At 39.0% G+C, this 20,578-nt stretch overlaps 1 protein-coding gene across 1 annotated transcript in view; it reads right to left on the reverse strand.

The window, feature by feature from the left end:
* The window catches only part of LOC108697176 (ankyrin-3), a 197,712-nt gene that overhangs the window by 14,573 nt on the left and 162,561 nt on the right, over nucleotides 1–20,578 (reverse strand). Inside the window, exons 38-42 of the mRNA XM_041570861.1 lie at nucleotides 18,509–18,590; nucleotides 4,554–12,098; nucleotides 3,934–4,008; nucleotides 3,282–3,413; nucleotides 2,464–2,607 (exon numbers count right to left, since the gene is read on the reverse strand). Coding sequence (XP_041426795.1) covers nucleotides 2,464–2,607; nucleotides 3,282–3,413; nucleotides 3,934–4,008; nucleotides 4,554–12,098; nucleotides 18,509–18,590 — 7,978 coding nt within the window. The remainder of the gene's footprint in view (nucleotides 1–2,463; nucleotides 2,608–3,281; nucleotides 3,414–3,933; nucleotides 4,009–4,553; nucleotides 12,099–18,508; nucleotides 18,591–20,578) is intronic.

Consider the following 20,578-nt stretch of genomic DNA (forward strand, 5'->3'; position numbering starts at 1 on the left):
ATGAAAATAATGTGTGATCACTTGGTTACAGATGTCATTATCTATGAAATGAGGGTGACGTTCAAGTTCAAACTGAAGTTTGATTTCTACATCGATCTGAACTCTGGATCATTAGAGGAAGAGGTCAGACGTTCACTGATTGACAGCCGAAGTAGAGATGGACATAGGGAATTACCAGCCTTGGTTAAGAGATAGGTAACAAGCTGGAGAAGCTAAATTAATGAATCATTGCCTGTAGTGAACTAAAACCATCACTATCCTCAGTCACCCACAGGAGGTTTAAAATTAGAAATGCCAATTTATGTCCCCATAGTGCAGGCCATTGTAGGAAGCTATTTTTTTAAATGTCTTAACTAGAAATAACAGTATAGAATTTACCTTCATAAATTGCACTCAGCTCATTAAATACAGGCTTTATTGTCTAAACTTTGCTCTATGTTATTGGCCAATATAAGGAAACTGAGGTTTTTTGAGATTGTACATGAATGCAGCTATACAGCAAGGCATGTGAATCCTAACAAATGGATCCTTCAGCCAGAAGCAGGTGGTCACTAAGCAGGTTTTGTCTGTTTGAGAGAAAAGCAGTAGCAGAAGTCTGGTCTTGGAGAGGCATGCAAAGATTCAGAGGAGAGACGGGGACAGAGTATCTAGCAATAAAGCCTGCCAAGCAGGGCTGGAAAACTGTGTTAGCTGACCAACAAATACAGAATATATAATAATAATAAACAGAAAGATAACTAACAGAAACTTCAAAAGACTGGTTATTAATTGCAAACTTCTAAACACGTAAGACAGCAACTGAAAGGAATTTGCTTTTACATTAAAGAATTGAGTTGTCACATGCAGTTGCTCATTAGAATGAGGTCCTCGTGACTATAGATATCTCAACAGGATAAATATGATTAATAATTAATAAATATGATTAATAACCTTAGAGATACTTCCTTGAGTGACTATTGTACTACTTGGAGATTTCATGTTAGTTCTTATCACAATTTTGGTGGCAAAAAAAAAAAAAACACCAAAGCTAAAGAGTAAGGATACAATGGGGTATATTTATCAAAGAGTGAAGTTCCGCCACTAGAGTGAAATTCCGCCACTCTCCATTCATTTCTATGGGATTTTTATAGGCGTATTTATCAAAGGGTGAACTTTCACTTTCACCCATTGATAAATACGCCTTTCAAAATCCCATAGAAATGAATTGAGAGCTGCGGAATTTCACTCTAGAGGCGGAACTTTACTCTTTGATAAATTTACCCCAAAGTGTGGTCTGGGACCCATATGAAATAAAAAAAGGGATCTTGGAAATTTTATAAGTTTATCTTCATTAAAGGGGAACTATTGTGCAAATTAAAATTTAATATAAGCTGCAGCATACTGAAATAAGAAACTTTCTAAATGCAACCAATTAAACATTTTCTGAAATATCAAGTTTATCTTCACTATTCCTCTCTCAGCATCTGTTTCTCTTCATTCTCTTTTCTTGCAGAGTTGGGTGTCAGATATTCATTGACAGTTAGATCCAATATATCTTATAGGGGGGCTCCTTTTGCCTAGAAGACGTATTAGAGCTCACTCTATTAAACTCACCAGACATCATGTCTCTCTACATGCAGAATTTGTGCAAAAGGCAGTTATTTTGTTAGATTTTGTTTGTAATGGAATCCGTTATTTGAGTGAGCTCTAATTCATCTGCTAGGAAAGGAGCCCCCCTATAAGATATATTGGATCTAACTGTCAATGAATATCTGACACCCAACTGCTGAATGAAGACAGAATGAAGAGAAACTGAAGCTGAAAGAGGGATAGTGAAGATAAACTTGATTATTTCAGAAACAATACAGAATATTTAACTGATTTTATTTAGAAAATGTCTTATTTCAGTATGATGAAGCTTATATTAAATTTTCACAATAGTTCCCTTTAAGGTTGGATCTTTGAGTGCTTGCTTAATCTCGTAATATATGGTGCAATCCAACCCAACGCTCAAACCCAACGTTTCTATTGGTGAATCTGTACACATTTATATTGATGGGCCAATATATTTCTTTGTGGATTATAATTTAATGTTTTAAATGGGAGACAGATGGTTTACTTCAGAGACATTCTCCAAAGCCAGAAAAGCCAATGCCGACTACAAGGATTTCTTTGATCTTGCCATGCTACATGCAACAAAGATCAAAAAGACATCCCAGAACTGTAGAATTTACAGTGTCAAATTTATGCTAGAACCATAAATTCTTCAGTAGCTACAAAATGAAACATGAACCCTGCTTAGAAGAATATATTTTCCAGGAAGAATACAGAAGATTCACTTTCTAGTGTCATTTAACTAAATAGTAGTGTAGTTCATAATGGAGTATCTCAACTCTAAAGAGTCAGCATCAGTACATGTCCTTTAGTTACATCTTAAATGCAGACATCCTAACTGTATATTGGTTTACAGGTGCCTATAGTTACCATCAACTGGGGGATCATGGAAAATATTGTCATCAGCAAAACTTCTGTTGCCACTAATGTGTCCGTAGTCAAATATGGGTCCTTCCAGCAATGTGACAATATCTATCCGGTTGACCTTTGTCAGGATATTAGTTAAGGCATCAGCTGAAAAATAGAACATGTTTTTTTATACAGCAACCCATAAACAATGTACAAGATAGTCAGTATTCTTGAGTTTATTATTCCAACCTTTTCTTTGGTGACTGTGGGCATAGTTTCATGTGCAAAACAGTTACCTGTCCCGGCTGCTCGTAACACTTAAAGGAGAATTCAACCCCTAATTAAAAAAAAAAACCTCCCCCCTACCCTGGGTAGACTTTATATGGTCACAGACAACCCCTCAGTGACTTCTAATATCCTTATCATTTACAGTAGGGGGTACATTATCTCTTATAATACATGAGAGATACTCAGAGTTTCCTGTATAACTCAACCTGCAGCATTGTACCTTTATATGGTCACAGTGACTTCTAATTTCCTTATCATTAAGAGTAGGAGGGTACATTTTCCCTTATAATACATAAAGGAATAAAACTCAAAGTTCCCTGGCCTCTATATCTCAGTCTGCAGTCTTTATGTTAAAACAGAATTCATTATTTACCCTTAAATACCTAAGTTTGATAGAAAATTTGAGGTCTTGAACACCAGTGCTGAACACCAATAGAGGGACTGAATCCAATATATATATATATATTTCACATTTCTGGTGGTATATTTTATAATGTTGATGACTGATTTGGTATGATATATTCACCTTTATTTTGAAGGCCAATACTTACTAGTTGCATTTTTCCCATCTCTTCCAACCCATTTCTTTAGCAATATAAAGCTTTGAGCCGTTAGAGAATTAGGGTTCTCTACGCGGATTTGATTAATTTCATCCACAGAAAAATTCAGTTCTCTTGCAAGTTCTGTAAAATGAAACAATGTTTGGCTGAGCTTTTTCCACACGGAGTTCAACACAAATTCATATGCCAACAGAGAAGCCAATTTATACATTTTCAAATTAAAGTTTACGGGATTAAACTTTTCATTTTTTTTTGGACCAGTAGCATGATTATGAAGAAACTGGAAGTGGAAAAACTGTTAGAAGAAAATGCAACTTTTACAAATATTTAAATTATAAAATAGCTTGAATGTTGAAAAAATACCTCCCATCTGTTGAAGCTTGCAGAGTTTTAGTTGCTGAATTTAAATTTTTTAAATATTTTTTTAAACTGATAATTTTCAAGTTCAGAAAACGGTCGGAAATAAAAATCTTTCCACAATCAAGGCAACTTCTCGATTTTGAATTTTAATAAATTTGTTCATGTCAGATAGAGAACGAGAGCACTTTTGACTATAATCTGGCATCATATACATGGAATAGTAGATAATTGCCTTCTTACATGGCTAACACTCATTTAACGACTTTAAACAATTCCTACTTACCAGTCCAGCTAAGTCCCAAATGGTCAGCGACTATGGCCATTCGAATATCTGTGCGATCACATGGACTCTGCGGACCTACAATTTATAAGAGTGCAATTAAGATCAGTTTTTTAAAAAAATAATTGCCTTTAGAAATGTGTATACTTTTTTTTTTTTTTGAAACTATCTAGTGCAGCTTTTTTGTGTTTGATAAGTGGTAAGTGAATAGAAGTTGACTAATTCTTTTGTACTTGTCTAACAAAAGTGTAACTATATGAGTTTTTTTTTCTGTTTTTCCTTGGAATGAAACTAAACATGCCAATTGTGTGTACAGATGATTATTGCAGGTGTATAATGGTGGAACTTGATATTTAAGTTTTAGTTATATGCAGATTATCTGCACACAATGTCCTGCACATGCTTCTGTAGCTGCCTACAGTGTGATTTTAGACTAGAACAGATAGTATAAGACAACAGACACAGATGACAATGAAGAATGGAAACTAACAGAGGTCACTTCACAAGCAATCACATGACAGCTCATGCACTAAGGCCAACAGATTGAGAGGTTTACAAACTAGGCCGGATTTCCACGATGTGAGCTAGGAAAGCTCCAGAAACCTGACTGCCTTTATTCTCACCAGTCCTTCTACTGCTCCTTCTCTCCCTGTCGGTCTTTTCAATCTTTGATTTTAAAGATGCTGCGTCTGCTTTCATTTCTTTAGCAGACCTCGATGTAACTGAAGGCTGGGACACTTGGGTGGCTTCAGAGACCGATGTGTTTCTTGACGTGCTGTCTTCTTCATCAGACCCCTCAGGATGTGCGTTTTTCTCTTCCTCAGAAAGACGGTCCACAAGCTTTAATGTCTCACCACTAATTCCCTTAAAATATTCAATAGAATGTTTACAGACCTCACTGAACTCATATTTCTTTACTTTGGCTGTTGAAGTGGCATTGGGTGCAGATCTTACCTTGACTGGTAATTTTGAGGGAGCTTGTTTAGCTGTCTCCTTCTCTAACTGTGCCTGCTTCTGCTTTGGTGTCACGTATTTCTGCACTGGAGCATTCATTCTATTTAAATTTTTTACTGGGATTTTAGATTTAATGTCTGCATTGGAGAGGAATTCCTGCTTTGTGCATTTTTCGCCCTTACTAGATAATTTCTTCCTGCCAGATATAGTGTTTGTATGACTAACCTGGTTTGAGATAGGCCTTACTGAAACAGCCTTAACAGGCAATTTAGATCTTGGTCTATTGATGATTAAATCTGTTGTTTTTTGTTCCCCTTTTTGGATCTTTTTCTTATCCCTATCACCATGATGATTAGCTGATCCCGCCTCTTTCCCTACATTCAACTTTATTTTGTTCCCTTTTGTTTCAGGTTTGGCATCAGACTCCTTCCTAAGAACCAGATTAATGGTATTGTTATTATTTACATTTACGGCAGAAAAATCCAAATTGTTATTGTTGTTATAATTTTCTGCCTGTAAATCGTGAATTTCTATCTGGCTAATAAAGGTATCACTGCTAGACAGTTTTATCAATGAAATGTTGTTATCGTTATCTAAATCTGATACAGCTTCTACTTTGACTGCCACTTCTCCAGTGCCATCTTTCTTCGTAGACATTGTTGAGGCAGAAATGCCCATCTTTATAGGTGTTCTCAATTTAGGATCAACTTTAGAAGTGGTAGCTGCTGATGATTTTTCCAATGAATTATTACCATTTGTCCCATCAAGGCATTCGCCACTGGACTGGATGACAGAGGTATGTTCAACTGCAGATGTTTCTACTTGTTTCTCTATGATGGGTTCTACCAAGATATCCCCTGACTGTGGAAGTGTGATGGCAGTAATTTTGTCCCCTTCCCCCTTGTCCCCTGACTTCCCTTCAGAATTATGCTCACCAATCTGAAAAAATTGGAGTCTTTCTTCAACAAAATCCTTCTTGCTCATGTCAATAGCACCACTGCGAGTCATCTCAAACATCTTCCCTTCGTGAAACGGGAAGGGGTTGGGCTCACTAGTTGGTGTACTTTCATCAGTAGGGGTTCTTGCAGGAGTGGTGTCTGTTGTAGTTGCTTGAGATCGATCTTCTACTGCCAAACTAAAAGGCTTAGGATCTTCGTCCTTGGATTTTGTTTCAAACACATCGTCGTCTCCAGCTTTGCTGGACCAAGGATCAAAGTCTAAACTTTTTGTAGCCACAGTTTTAAAAGGTGTTGCAAACTCTTCATCCACCTTATAGCTAAAATATGTGTCCGGAAAAACATCTCTGTCCGGGTGCCTTCCTTCCAAAGTAAAAACCTGAACTCCTGGCTTTTTATCTCCTTGTTCGCTTTTTTTGATTTCACTGTCAGAAATTTTTCTACATGGTTTATACTCCTCTGTTACTATTTTCTCCTCTTCAATAACTTCAAGTTTACTTTGACTAAAGCTACGATCACTGTGTTTTAGTGATAGAATGCCTTCTTTGGTCCAGGGCTCTTTTTTCGGGTCACTGTCTTGACTCTGTGTAAGCTTAGAATCACTTTCAGTTAAACCATCATCTTCATCCTGCAGATCATAGCCATCAAGAGAATCGATTTCTGTTGCATCAGTATCATGTGAGAATTCTGCAGTGGTTGCTATGGAACATTCTGTAATAGACTGATCATTACCATTTTGTTCTATATCATTTGATGGTGAATTCAAACCGACTTCTGGGTCCTGTGATTGTTTTGGTGAAGATTTTCCTGATGTATTTATTTTTACACATTCTTTAATCTCTTCGTCTTTTATTTTGAAAGTATACTTTTTTACAGCAATAGGTTGTAGAACAGATTCATCATCGCTTGAATCGCTGAATTCAAACTCCAGGGGTACAGGAGAGGGAGGCTGCACTCGTATGGCAGGCTCAGCGGACAAATATTTATCATGGTCATCTTGCAAATTTACTTCAGTCATCTCCATTTCACTATCAGTGGATAGGTCATTCTTTTTACTAGAGTCACTTGGTTCACTGTCTAAAGGTGGTGGAGGTGGAAACTCAATATAAGCAACTCTGTTGTCCTTCAGTCTTTTGTTTGCATCATTGCTAATATTAATAGGATGGGGAATGTCAGTAGGAGGGGACTCTGGAATAATTTGCTTAACAGAAGGTAATTTTGTTAGTTCTTCCTCTTCTGACTCCTCAGATACCTCAGGTATTGGACTTGGCTTTCCTGGTAAATATGGCATTAATGAGTCAGGGGTTTTAGAGTTAAACTCATAGCTAACTTCCTCTGAACTAGGGGTTTCTGGAGTCATGGGACTTTTTCCTGAACTATCTATAAATGATACTTGTTCCAACGTATCATCTTCTGGGCTTCCTTGTGGAGATGGTGGTTGTTTTTGTGGCTTAATTGTAAAGAGTGTACCTCTTGTTTCTTGTACTGTTCTACTCTCTTGACTTACAACTTTTTTAACACTCCCCTGTTGAACTTCCTTTTCAAACTGCTTGCCTACTTGCACAATGCTAACATAGACAGGTAAAGTTTTTATCTCTTTCAACACCTCTGTACCTGCGACTGAAATTATCCTGTTTAAGTCATCAACTTTGATTTGATTGGCTAATGGAGAAGTACGCTCTTTTACAGGGCTGAATTCTAAAGAATCTGGGGACTTTACAGGGGATATCTCTGGATCTTCACTAGAAGGAGATAACCCTAGATGATCTTGGGTCTTATGCAAATTGATATCAGAACGGCTATTGCTTTCATCAGTCACAAAAGCACAGTGTAGGGTTTCAGGTTTACTCTGTCTAATCAGTGGTGAAGTAGGTGCTTTTGTCAACTCAGTTTCAACTTGTGCCAAGCTAGTATGTGCATTGGAATTGTGAGATAACTTTTTCTCTTGAACAGGGATACGAGATATGCAACCTCCTTCCTTTTTCTGGTTATTTTTTTCATCGCTGGTAAAGGCTCTGTCCTTGCGAGAAGGGTCTGTGTATAAAACTTTCTTGGAAGGAGACTTAACATAGTTGGTTTCTCTTGGATTAGACCCATTTTTCGGGATGGATAGCTCTTTGCTGAGTTCCAGGATTGTAGCATGTGAACCAGTATTTTCAGCTTCCTTATTCTGAACAAGTATGTGTGTAAGGTTTTCCTTTGTTGTTTTATTATTAGTGATATCAGGTGCCTCCCATGTTCTATAATGTTTTTTCTCCAAGGTCAAGGAAGATCCTGCAGAGTCTTTATTACTAGGTGATATGCTTACTTGCTGCTCTGAAAATTGGTCCCTTTTCCCTACAACTGCTTTATCTATTTTGGGATCTACAAAAACAGCAGTGTTTTTTATCATTTCCTTGAATTTTAAACATTCTTCATTAATGGACTCTTTTAACAAGGCCATGTCTCCGTTTATTTCACCTGCAGTCTTTTGTTGTTTTTCTTTTACATGGAACTGAAAAAATGGCAGCCGACTGTCCTGAGTTTTTTTAACAGGAATTTTAGATGGGGATTCTTGTCTTTTATCTTCCTGGGCATTGTCTTTATTTTTTAAATTAATGCTTTGTTCAAATTTTAGTTTAATAGAACTGAGCTTTGACTGCTTAAGTTGGAATCCGGAGTGGGAGCCTGGCTGCTCAGAGCCATATTTAGGATCTTCTACCCTCTGCTCGAACATTCTTTTTTCAGGACTGCAAGGTAAACTCGTTGCCTTTCTATCATCAGCTATTGAGAAACACTTTCCATCATATCCAAAGTGATGAGCTTTAGTCCAGTCATCACTAGAAGTTCTCATATCAGTAGACAAAGTTCTTTCTGGACTACTGCTTGTAGAACTTTGACCTGAATAAAATTCTTTACTACTCTTTTTGTGTGGCTTTTTCTCTGGAGATTGCAGTTCATCATTTAGCTTTTCTGTTTTGTCACGAAAAAACTGAGACACTTCTGTTAACTTTTCTTCAGCCTCTTTAACAGTCCTGTCCACCCTGTCTTCATATAATAACTTTTCTCTACCTCTGTCTAACCTATCCTCAGTAAATCGCATCCACATTGCATGTTTAGGACTCTTAGGGTCTCCTGCATAATGCAACACTGTAACCTTATCAAAAGCATCATCGCCAGATATTTTACCTATGCCATTTTCAGAAACATCTTTGTATATTTTTGATAGAATGTCTTTTTTTGGTGCAGTAATCAGTTTCTCTCTGGAAAGTCTTTCTTGACGCTGTAAGTCTGTGCCAAGGAGTAAAGCATGGTCTGTGGCTGACTCTTCTGTGTCAGAATGTGAAATGTCTACTTTTTCAGAGAGCAGCATCTTTTCTGCAAATCTATAAGACTCCCCTCTGAGTTCGGACAGATCATCATCATGGTACTCTACAGAGTGCTGACTCAGTAATTTGAGTGTTTTATAGGAATCATCAGAAATAAGCTGAGCTGAATTAGGGCGACTGTCTTCTTCTTGAGAGACCGGAGTATTTACTCGTGAAGTATCCAAATAGGATGGAAGAGACTCTTCTGCTGTAAGCTCCTCTTCTTCTACTTGTCCATGCTCATCTGAACATGGAAACATATTCCTTTTAGTAATTCCATCTTTGATATTATAATTTAACTGACTCAAGTCCCTCTGATAAACATACATTTCTTTTTCGGGATGTTTTTTTGTTTCCCTAATTATGACTTCTGTAGGCTCAGCCTGGTTACCTTTTTCAATATGCACCTCTATTATGCGTTCCAGCTTTGGTTTCATTTTGCCGTCTCTCTCAGAATATGGCTGTGAGATGTCAGTGCACTTCTGAATATCTGATGTAACTGAAGTCTTATGTTCAAACAGACCTGCAAGCTCTTTAGAAGGATCACGACCTGACTGAAAGGCTTTCATTATATCATGGACCGACATTGTTTCCTCACGTCTTTCTGATTTATTTTCAATCACTGGAGGTGTATGATAAACCATTCTAGTTGTAGTGGTAATATGAGTTTCCTCTTTAACTCGCATGCCTTTGCCCAAAACACCTTTGTCATCATCGTCAATTCCAGCTTTTATCTGGAAGGCTTTACTTTTTACTTTCATTGATCCAGAGGAATTTTGTTCCAAGTCCATGAAAACTGCATCAGGTTTCAAGGGTGGTATTTCTACTTTTTCAGATTCTACAATGTCTCCAGTAGAAGGTTCATAGCTCCGTATGACGTGAACTACTTCTGTCCTTGTTTCTGTTATGACAGGTGGGATAGGTACATCATGAAAAAGTGGTTTAGGACCTGTACTTTCAGCACTCTGTGGGGCTGATGGTGTTTTTTCACTTCTTGTTTCAAAACCGCTATCAGACAAAGGACTCTTGTCTTGTTCATGCTGTGAAAAGTCATCAGGTGATTCTAAGTTCATATCGGTCCCAAATACAGCGTCTGAAAGTTTACATAACTCTTTTTCAGAAGCAGAGGATCTCATGGAGGATGGAGGCATCTTAAGCTTATGCTCCTGTAAAGTCATTGCTGGTTTTAACACCCTTTTTTGTCTCTCTTCCCCTTCTTTTTTGCAATCATCATACTTGTATTTTAGGGTTGAAAATGTATTTCCCCCAATATCATTAGTTAAATAATCAATGACTTTTGTCAGGTTATAGTCTTTTTCTGATAAAGTTCTTGTTTTTATGTCTACTTTATCTGGTGCATGTGTGTTTGTAAACCGCCTTGCTTCTTCAAGTTCTTCGTTATTAAATTCTACCCATTCATCCTCCGGCGAGTGTCCAGCATGACTTGCAGACAACTTGTTTTCGAGAAACACGTCTTTTTTTAAAATTTCACTAACTTTCACTAAATCCTCTTTTACTTTTTCAACTAGCTTAAATGGCTCTACGTCCTCAATTCGAGCTTCTTTTGTTATTTCAGGATCAAATGCTTTGTCTTCTGAGGTGTCAGTCTGTAAAATTGCGGTCATCCTTATTAAATCTTCTTTCATGTCTGCAACATCTTTCAGTAGCTCCTGACTGGAGGATAATGAAGTGCTGCTGGTGGCTAACTTAAGAGCACTAGGTGCTAGAAACAAAGATGTTTTAGCAGGAGTGGAAGCCCAATGAGAAGGGGTCTCTGTGGATAAATTTTTTGATGGAGACACAAGAGCAGCAGCTGATTTTGTCAATGAAGCAGATTCAGTCAGTTTTTTAAGGGTTGGTTCTGACAAAACATTTACAACAGAATATACTGGCACCGTTATTGTTGATGAAGTTACAGATGAGGTAGTAGAGGCAAGTGTAGACCTAAATGATGTGTAAAGTGTGCTGGCAGCAGGATTTCGTATTGACTGAAATGCAGAAGCTGTTGAAGAAAAAGACCTGAGAGGTGAATATGGCAGTGGAGTAGTAGAAGAGACAGAGTAGTTTTTCTCAACTGCATCTATTGTTGCATTAACAGTGGATGTTGCAGACTTTGTGACTGCAGCTATCTTGTCCTGTAAATGGACAGCTGACCCATTAATATAATTTGAACATAGTGGATATTTTAATGGCGATGCAGATCCATTAACTAAGCCAACTTCACTTGGCCCATTGGCAAGTTTTAAAGGTGACGATAGAGAAGATGTCATGGTCACTTTAGCAGAAGAGACAGCAGGAGAGACAACTGATTTTAGAGGAGAAGATGAAAGTGACCCTGCAGATGTAATGATAGATTTGAAGGGCAAGCTTGAAGAATACATATTTATATTTGATTTAGGGGATGCTGGAGGTGTCATTGTAATGGACGATCTTTCTAAAAGGGACCCAGCAGTTGTCACTGGAGAAGTTCTGGACGCAAAAGGAGAGCTAGAAGGCAGCCCTTTGAAAGACGTAGTCTCTGCTATGGTAGATGCTCTGATTGGTGAGCCAGTGGAAACTTGAACTGCGTAGGGAGACTGCGTCACAACCGTTTTTATAGGTGAAGCAATTGTCCGATATGATCTAATTGGAGATGCTACATCGCTAACAGATTTAATAGAAGAAGTAGTAGAAGCTCCTAATGTGGATTTTATAGGAGAAGCAGAAGAACCAGACCAAATTGATTTTAAAGGGGATGCTGAGGGCGTATTAGAGGAAGAGCTTGATAGAGAGGTAAAGCCTGATTTGGATTGTACAGGCACTGTAATTGGAGCAGTCGTCCATGATTGGTAAGGTCTTGTTGGAAAGCCTGGCTTGTATGAATAAGTAGTAGGAATGGGTCTTGTGGATCCTGGGCTCCGATCAAGTGGTTCTTTCATGAGTAAATTAAAATTAAAATGCAAAATTAACAAAAATGATTTGGGAAACAGAGAGACCAGAGAAAAAAAAAAAAAAAAGATTGGTCAGTAAAGATTATAGTATTTTTAAAAGCAAGTACAATTGTTTTATGAGTCAGAATTGTGATGATGGAGAAGATGGGTTGAAAAAAAGAGAAGGAAATGTCCTTGGTATGAAAATGAGCCAAGAATGTCAGCAACATAAAATGATGGACAGAAAACACGCAGCAAACAAACAATGAAGGACAAAAACACAACATATAAAAAAATGAGTCAAATATTCTACAGCTACTCAAACTTCCTATTGACTTTCTGATGTGCTTCTTTAATGTTACACAAATTGTTCAGCCCTGCCAAATGCATTATATATATATATATATATTTGTGTAGAGTTAGTAGTTAAATGAGTATTGCGCTTTCTCTGGTTCTACCATTGTGAAACACATTATTGTCCTTAAAAAACAATAGAAAGTGAAAATACAACTTGTGTTTGTGCTTTTTGCTCTTGGAACCATTCAGGTCTATTCATGCACGACTCGGGGGAAGTTTACGTGACAAGCAAAGTGCAAACTCGTGAAGAGATTGGGGTAAATTCGGAGATATATCTTCCATGCAAAATTCATAGCTGTGTCGCACAATCACAAAGCCAATAAGAGCAGGGTTTTTTTGTTTTTCTATACAGTTTTTCTTGCATTACTCATGCTGTTGTTTTCTTCTTCTTACATGTTTGGTAAACCAAAGAAACTATGGATGGAATGGATTTAAATTATTATTAAAAATAAATAAATAAAAAAAAAAAGAGGCACTTGAATACGGCACATGGAATATGTGGCTTTCATAAGGTGGTCAGGCAGGAATAACCAAAAAGAGACTGATTATTGCATTGAAGCGTGCATGGAATGTCATGAAGATACAAGCAAATGAATTATGAAATTGAGTTATTATTATTATTAAACCACATCTTTAGTGCCACAGTTTTCCCATGCCAGTCCTTAAAGTATTATAGTGTACTCGGTTCTAAATACACCCATCCATGAATTCGGCTGCTTTGCCTTTTATTCTGTCTGATCAACAGATGGAAAAAGCTTTATACAGGCATTACATGAAGATCACTCACCTTAGCGCCCTATTGCTAATTGATAAAAATTTTTAACATTTTCTTTAAAGGATAAGTAAACCTTAAAAATAAGTGAATGTAAAACTGATGAGGGGGTAGTTCTAAACACCTTTGTAATTTACATTCATTATTTATTTTCTTTTTATTCCAAGATATTAAGGGATACATGTACTGTTAATAGGAATAAATTTTGTTACAACATCGCCACCTGCTGGTCCTTTTCTGACCAGTCTGACCACCAAGTAGTCAAGGAAGTTGTCAGGAGAAAGAAAGAGGCTGCTCTCATGTTCTTCTGCTTAGGAAAGATTTGAGAAAGGTTTCTAATTTTATTCCTAAGCAGAAGAACATCAGAGCAGCCTCTTTCTTTCTCCTGACAACTTCCTTGACTACTTGGTGGTCAGACTGGTGGGAAACTGACCAGCAGGTGGCGCTGTTAGAACAAAATTCATTCATATTAACAGTACATGTATCCCTAAATATCTTGGAATAAAAAGCAAATAAATAATGAATGTAATTCGCAAAAGTGCTTAGAATAGCCCCCTCATCAATTTACATTTGCTTATTTTAAAGGTTTACTTATCTTTTAACTCTATGCACCATAGGGAATATTTAATCATTAGGTTAATATTTGTGATAGCGCCTGTCTTGACTGAATTGCTTATGACTACGGCAATTTTCCGATACTTTACATAGGACTGCAGTTGGAAATCCATGGCTTACTGTACACATTCAGGTTTTACTTTAAAAGAAGAGTTCATCATTCTGCTACCGGTTGGGAAAATAACGCCATGTTTAAAATAAGACATTGAAACTGTATGAAGATCCAAATTACAGAAAGATCCGTTATCCAGAAAACCCCAAATCCTGAGAATACAGGTCCCATACCTGTATAGGGAGACAATGAGGCACAGGCACAACCTGTAGCATTAAAATACAGGCACTCATAGAGCAGGTATAGGACCTGTTATCCAGAATGCTCGGGACCTGGGGCTTTCCGGATAACGGATCTTTCTGTAATTTGGACCTTCATACCTTAAGTCTACTAGAAAATCATGTAAATATTAAATAAACCCAATAGGCTGGTTTTGCTTCCAATAAGGATCAATTATATCTTAGTTGGGATCAAGTACAAACTACTCTTTTATTATTACAGAGAATAAGGAAACCATTTTTAAAAATTTGGGTTATTTGGATAAAATGGAGTCTATGGGAGACAGCCATTCCGTAATACGGAGCTTTCTGGATATCGGGTTTCCGGATAAGGGATCCTATAAAAAAATGTGGATTATTTGGATAAAATTGAGTCTATCAGAGATAGCCTTTCTGTAAATTCAGAGCTTTCTGATAATTTGCATTTACATTCTGCATGGAAAAAATCAGCTCTATCATGTAGTGTTAAACATCGAAACAAATATCTTTGTAGAAGGTTACACTGGAACTAACAAGCTGAATAACTGTCACTACTAATATTCTTTTATAGGGAAACAGTAGAATAGCCTGCATGATGTTATATTAGCATTGGCATCTTTCAAATTGAAATAATGGAACACTAAAAATGCATCATGACATAACTGGTACTGATAACCCGCATTATACAAAACATATACAGGTATTTGTTACCCAGAAATCCATTATCCAGAAAGCTCAGAATTACGGAAAGGCTGTCTGCCGTAGACTCCATTTTATCCAAATAATCCATTTTTTTTTTTTAAATGATTTCCTTTTTCTCTGTAATAATAAAACAGTAGCTTGTACTTGATCCCAACTAAGATATAATTCATCCTTATTGGACGCAAGACCAGCCTATTGGGTTTATTTAATGTTTACATGATTTTCTAGTAGACTTAAGGTATGAAGATCCATTCTGGATAACAGGTCCCATACCAGTGATATGCTGAAATATAGACACAGCTATGCCGTAAGGGGGATCTTTTGCAGGGAGATCCTGTATATTATTTTGAAACAGATGAGATCGGAATGAAGATGTCTTCACTGGCTGTACAGGTATGGGACCTGTTATCCAGAATGCTCGGGACCTGGGGTTTTCCGGATAACGGATCTTTCCATAATTTGGGTCTTCATACCTTAAGTCTACTAGAAATTCATTTAAACTTAAATAAACCCAATAGGCTGGTTTTGCTTCCAATAAGGATTAATTATATCTTAGTTGGGATCAAGTACAAGCTACTGTTTTATTATTACAGAGAAAAAGGAAACCATTTTTAAAAATTTGGATTATTTGGATAAAATGGAGTCTATGGGAGACAGCCATTCCGTAATACGGAGCTTTCTGGATATCGGGTTTCCGGATAAGGGATCCTATACCTGTACTATAATGTCTGGTTGCAGGGGATGAGAATGCCCACTGGTTTTCCCATTATCATCAACCCACTATTCCCTCTGCCTTATTTATTTATTTTTATAAGGTAACACATATGCTTCATTTATTCAAGAACCAAAAATCTGCCAGACATTTGTAAACATTGCGACATTTGCTTTTCTACCTACACATTAAACCTAATTCATGCACTAAGAAAGCAAAACAATTAAGGAGGCCAAGTACAATTTTGGCCAGTAATAAACTGGTTGCATGACAGAGGACTGGCTGCCAGATATCAACAGTCACATCTTGTGATTGACAAGTTTTCTGCTATACACTCTGTAAATAATCTAAGTAATTAACGCATCCACTTAATGTCATCAGGGGTGTTCCTTAAAGGGATACCGTCATGGGAAAAAAAAATTCAAAATGAATCAGTTAATAGTGCTGATCCAGCAGAATTCTGCACTGAAATTCATTTTTCAAAAGAGCAAACAGATTTTTTAATATTCAATTTTGAAATCTGACATGGGGCTAGACATATTGTCAATTTCCCAGCTGCCCCAAGTCATGTGACTTGTGCTCTGATAAACTTCAATCACTCTTTACTGCTGTACTGCAAGTTGGAGTGATATCACCCCCTCCCTTTTTCCCCCCAGCAGCCAAACAAAAGAACAATGGGAAGGTAACCAGATAGCAGCTCCCTAACACAAGATAACAGCTGCCTGGTAGATCTAAGAACAACACTCAATAGAAAAACCCATGTCCCACTGAGACACATTCAGTTACATTGAGAAGGAAAAACAGTAGCCTGCCAGAAAGCATTTCTCTCTTAAGGGCTAGTCCACACGGGGAGATAGCCCTGCGTTTGCGGTCGCGGCGACAAAGCGCCGCGCCAGTCGCCGCGACCGGCGCAGGCGACAGTTTTGTATGGGCGCCTATGTAAAAACGCCTGTGCTAACCACACGAGGCGATGCGCTTTTCAACAGTCGCCTGAAAAAGCCTGGCGAGGCATTTTCAGGCGACTGTTGAAAAGCGCATCGCCTCGTGTGGTTAGCACAGGCGTTTTTACATAGGCGCCCATACAAAACTGTCGCCTGCGCCGGTCGCGGCGACTGGCGCGGCGCTTTGTCGCCGCGACCGCAAACGCAAGGCTATCTCCCCGTGTGGAATAGCCCTAAAGTGCAGGCACAAGTCACATGACCAGGGGCAGCTGGGAAATGACAAAATGTCTAGCCCCATGTCAGATTTCAAAATTGAATATAAAAAAAATCTGTTTGCTCTTTTGAGAAATGGATTTCAATGCAGAATTCTGCTGGAGCAGCACTATTAACTGATTCATTTTGAAAAAAATAATTTTTTCCCATGACAGTATCCCTTTAAAAGATAATGTGAATTATGATTCAAGGGTGTGCGTGTAAATAGCAGAGTTTTGAACAGAAACTTTGCTGCTAGAGTTCCTAGATGTGACCATCTCACAACCAATGAAAGACCAGCTGATGTTCTGTTCACTCCCTGCAGAGTCAACAGTTTTCATGAACTTCAGAAAAACTTGGCACAACAAGATCACACCATCGGCTTGCATCAGTGATGAATGCTTGAAAAGTAAAAATGGATGCCCTCACAAGGCTTAATTCACCAGCGTTCCAACGAATAAGCAGTTTATTGCAATTTGTCAGAGCAACAGTTTCTGACGGAATTAATAAATTGTATCTGAAGCTGCAACTGTATTGTATTGTCATGTTGCTTTTGCTTTACAATGGTGAAACATCTAAACTCCAGCCATCCCTGAGGAAGAAGCACCTTTGAGGGTATCTGCCCTCCATCTGCTCATGGGCCCTGAACTTTCGGGCGCCTGGAGACTAAAATATATATCAACTGCCATGACGAATGTACTCCAAGGACCTCATAAGAAGCTTATCTGCAAATTGTAGTGTAATGGATATATTAAGGTGGCCATAGAGTAACACTTACGATCTTTCTTGGAAAAGATCTTTCCAAGAAAGATCATTTGTTTCAATACACACGTGTAGAGCTGAATCGTCAGATCAGGGCCGGAACTAGGGGTAGACAGAAGAGGCACCTGCCTAGGGCGCAACGAAAGGGGGGCGCTGGGCAGGTACCTGACTTTTGCCTACCCCTAGTCCATGTTCGCTGCTCCTCCCACTCCTCCAGCGCTCCTCCCCGCCTCCCTCCCCTCAAGCGCTTTACCCCATCTCCCCAGTCAGTTTCCCCACCTCCCTCCCCTCAGTCACTTTCCCCGCCTCTCACCACGCTTTGCTCTGCCTGCCTGCCTCCAGCGCTGTGACACTCTCCCCTCCGGCGTTGTGCGCACAATGGTTTCAGGAGCGCGCCGAGGGGAGCACGGAGGAAATTGAGGAGGGGAGCACGGTGGCCACCCGGGTCGCCTAGGGCGCCCGGTTGGCTTGGCCCGCCACTGCGTCAGATATACATATAGAAACAATAGAATTCTACCTGTATCTGACGATTCAGCACTAACAATGGCCGATGTTTGGGTCCCTTCAAAGGTACCCGATCAAAATTTTCCATCCAGCCCGATCGACGAGCCGACCGTTTTTTTCCACCATACACGCAACGAATATCGGAATTATCTGTGCGTCTATGGCCACCTTAAGGCTAAATGGATCACACCAAGGGCTTTCAAAGTTTACTCAACCTTTCCACCCCCAGTTTTTACTAAAGAACCGATCAAAAAATTTTTAAAAATATTTTCAAGCTGTTTGTCTAAAAGAACATGGTCAGTTGGGACTCTCCTATATATTCTCTCCTATATATTCGGTTTAAAGTACAGCCACACAAATAGCTGACTAGACAGAATGAGTAATATAGGGAGGTAGCTCATGCTGTTGGGAATTTAACCTTCAAATACAGAATGACGACTCTTCTTTTAAAAGTGATTAGTACTGTTAGGATGTTACCAAACTCACTCATTCCAGGCTCAGTCAGATAGCTGTATCGCTTACGCAAGGCTAGAGACACAAAGTTCTGTCGTCGATCCACTTTGTCATTCTGAGAGAGTTAAAAAAAAAAAAATGAAGAATATATGAATAAATATCCCTAGCATTTTGGATGGAAATTTCTGTTTCAGGTTATGTTGAAACTGACACTGAACAAATACAATGTTTACAGACCACATAAAATACATTAAACCAACAATTAAACACATTGGGGCTCATTTATCAACACTGGGCAAATTTGCCTGTGGGCACTTACCTATAGCAACCAATCAGAGATTAGCTTTTTAAAGCCAGCTGCAAGTAGAACAATGAATGCAGCAATTTGATTGGTTGCCATGGGTTACTGCCCATGGGCAAATTTGCCCAGTGTTGATAAATGAACCCCATTATGATTGTTTTTCCTACTACATAACTGAACAATGTGATACACTGAAGACAGAAAAAGTAAGTGTAGAAATGCACAGAAGCCAGTTAGGCTAAGGGGAAGCAACAGTTATAGTACTATTTAGGAAGTGAACTATCCATAAATCAGGAAACCACCTGAAATGATTCAGTCTGTGATGGAGGTAGGTGAAATGGTGAAACTTAAAGGAGAAGGAAACCTAGTCGGTGCAAAAACCCTCCCCCCCCCCCGTGTGTTGCTCACCCTCCCTCCTCCCCCCTGGCCTACCCGTCCCACTGGGCAAATGCCCCTAACTTGTTACTTACCCTTCTGCGCAGGTCCAGTCCAGGGAGTTCACAGACAACATCTTCTTCCACGCGATCTTCTTCCTGCTTTGAACGGCGTTTTGGCGCATGCGCAGTAGGAGCATTTCGCCGGTACGGATCTACTGCGCATGCGCCAACAGTCACGAAGTTTTCCGATTTCACTTCGTGACTTTTGGCACATGCGCAGTAGATCCGTACAGGCGAAATGCTCCTACTGCGCATTCGCCGGTCAAAGCAGGAAGAAGATCGCTTGGAAGAAGATGGCGTCGGTGAACTCCGTGGACTGGACCTGCGCAGAAGGGTACCGTATATACTCGAGTATAAGCCGACCCGAGTATAAGCCTAGGTACCTAATTTTACCTACGAAAACTGGGAAAACTTATTGACTCTAGTATAAGCCTAGACACAACTACAGCCCTGTCTCCCAGCAGCGCACATTCTGCCAAAGCGACCCCCCCAGCGATCAACCGGACTTCTTTGCAAAGTTGATGGTGACAGAGAATTGCCAAACGGATTACTGTGTGCATTGTCCCACTACCATGTGCAGAGGCTGCTGTTTTATATTACCATCACTGTTAATCTTTCGTATAACCAACAGAGGGCGCTGTGTGATATTGCAGTCACTGTTATTCTTTCATATAACCAACAGAGGGTGCTGTGTGATATTGCCATCACTGTTATTCTTTCATATAACCAACAGAGGGTGCTGTGTGATATTGCAGTCACTGTTATTCTTTCATATAACCAACAGAGGGCGCTGTGTGATATTGCAGTCACTGTTATTCTTTCATATAACCAACAGATGGCGCTGTGTGATATTGCAGTCACTGTTATTCTTTCATATAACCAACAGATGGCGCTGTGTGATATTGCAGTCACTGTTATTCTTTCATACAACCAACAGATGGCGCTGTGTGATATTGCAGTCACTGTTATTCTTTCATACAACCAACAGATGGCGCTGTGTGATATTGCAGTCACTGTTATTCTTTCATACAACCAACAGATGGCGCTGTGTAAACAGATGGCCGCTGTGTGATATTGCAGTCACTGTTATTCTTTCATACAAACAACAGAGGGCGCACTGTTATTCTTTCATATAACCAACAGAGGGCATTGTGGGATATTGCAGTCTCTCCCCAAGTGAACTGTTGGTATAGGAATGATTAAAAGTGACTGCAATCTCAGCTCCTCCGGTCGGTTACCGCTGACCCGAGTATAAGCCGAGGTAGACTTTTTCAGCACATTTTGGATGCTGAAAAACTCGGCTTATACACGGGTATATACGGTAAGTAACTAGTTAGGGGCATTTACGGGTAGGCCAGGGGGAAG

Source organism: Xenopus laevis, chromosome 7S, assembly GCF_017654675.1.
Source record: "Xenopus laevis strain J_2021 chromosome 7S, Xenopus_laevis_v10.1, whole genome shotgun sequence".
NCBI lineage: Eukaryota > Metazoa > Chordata > Amphibia > Anura > Pipidae > Xenopus > Xenopus laevis.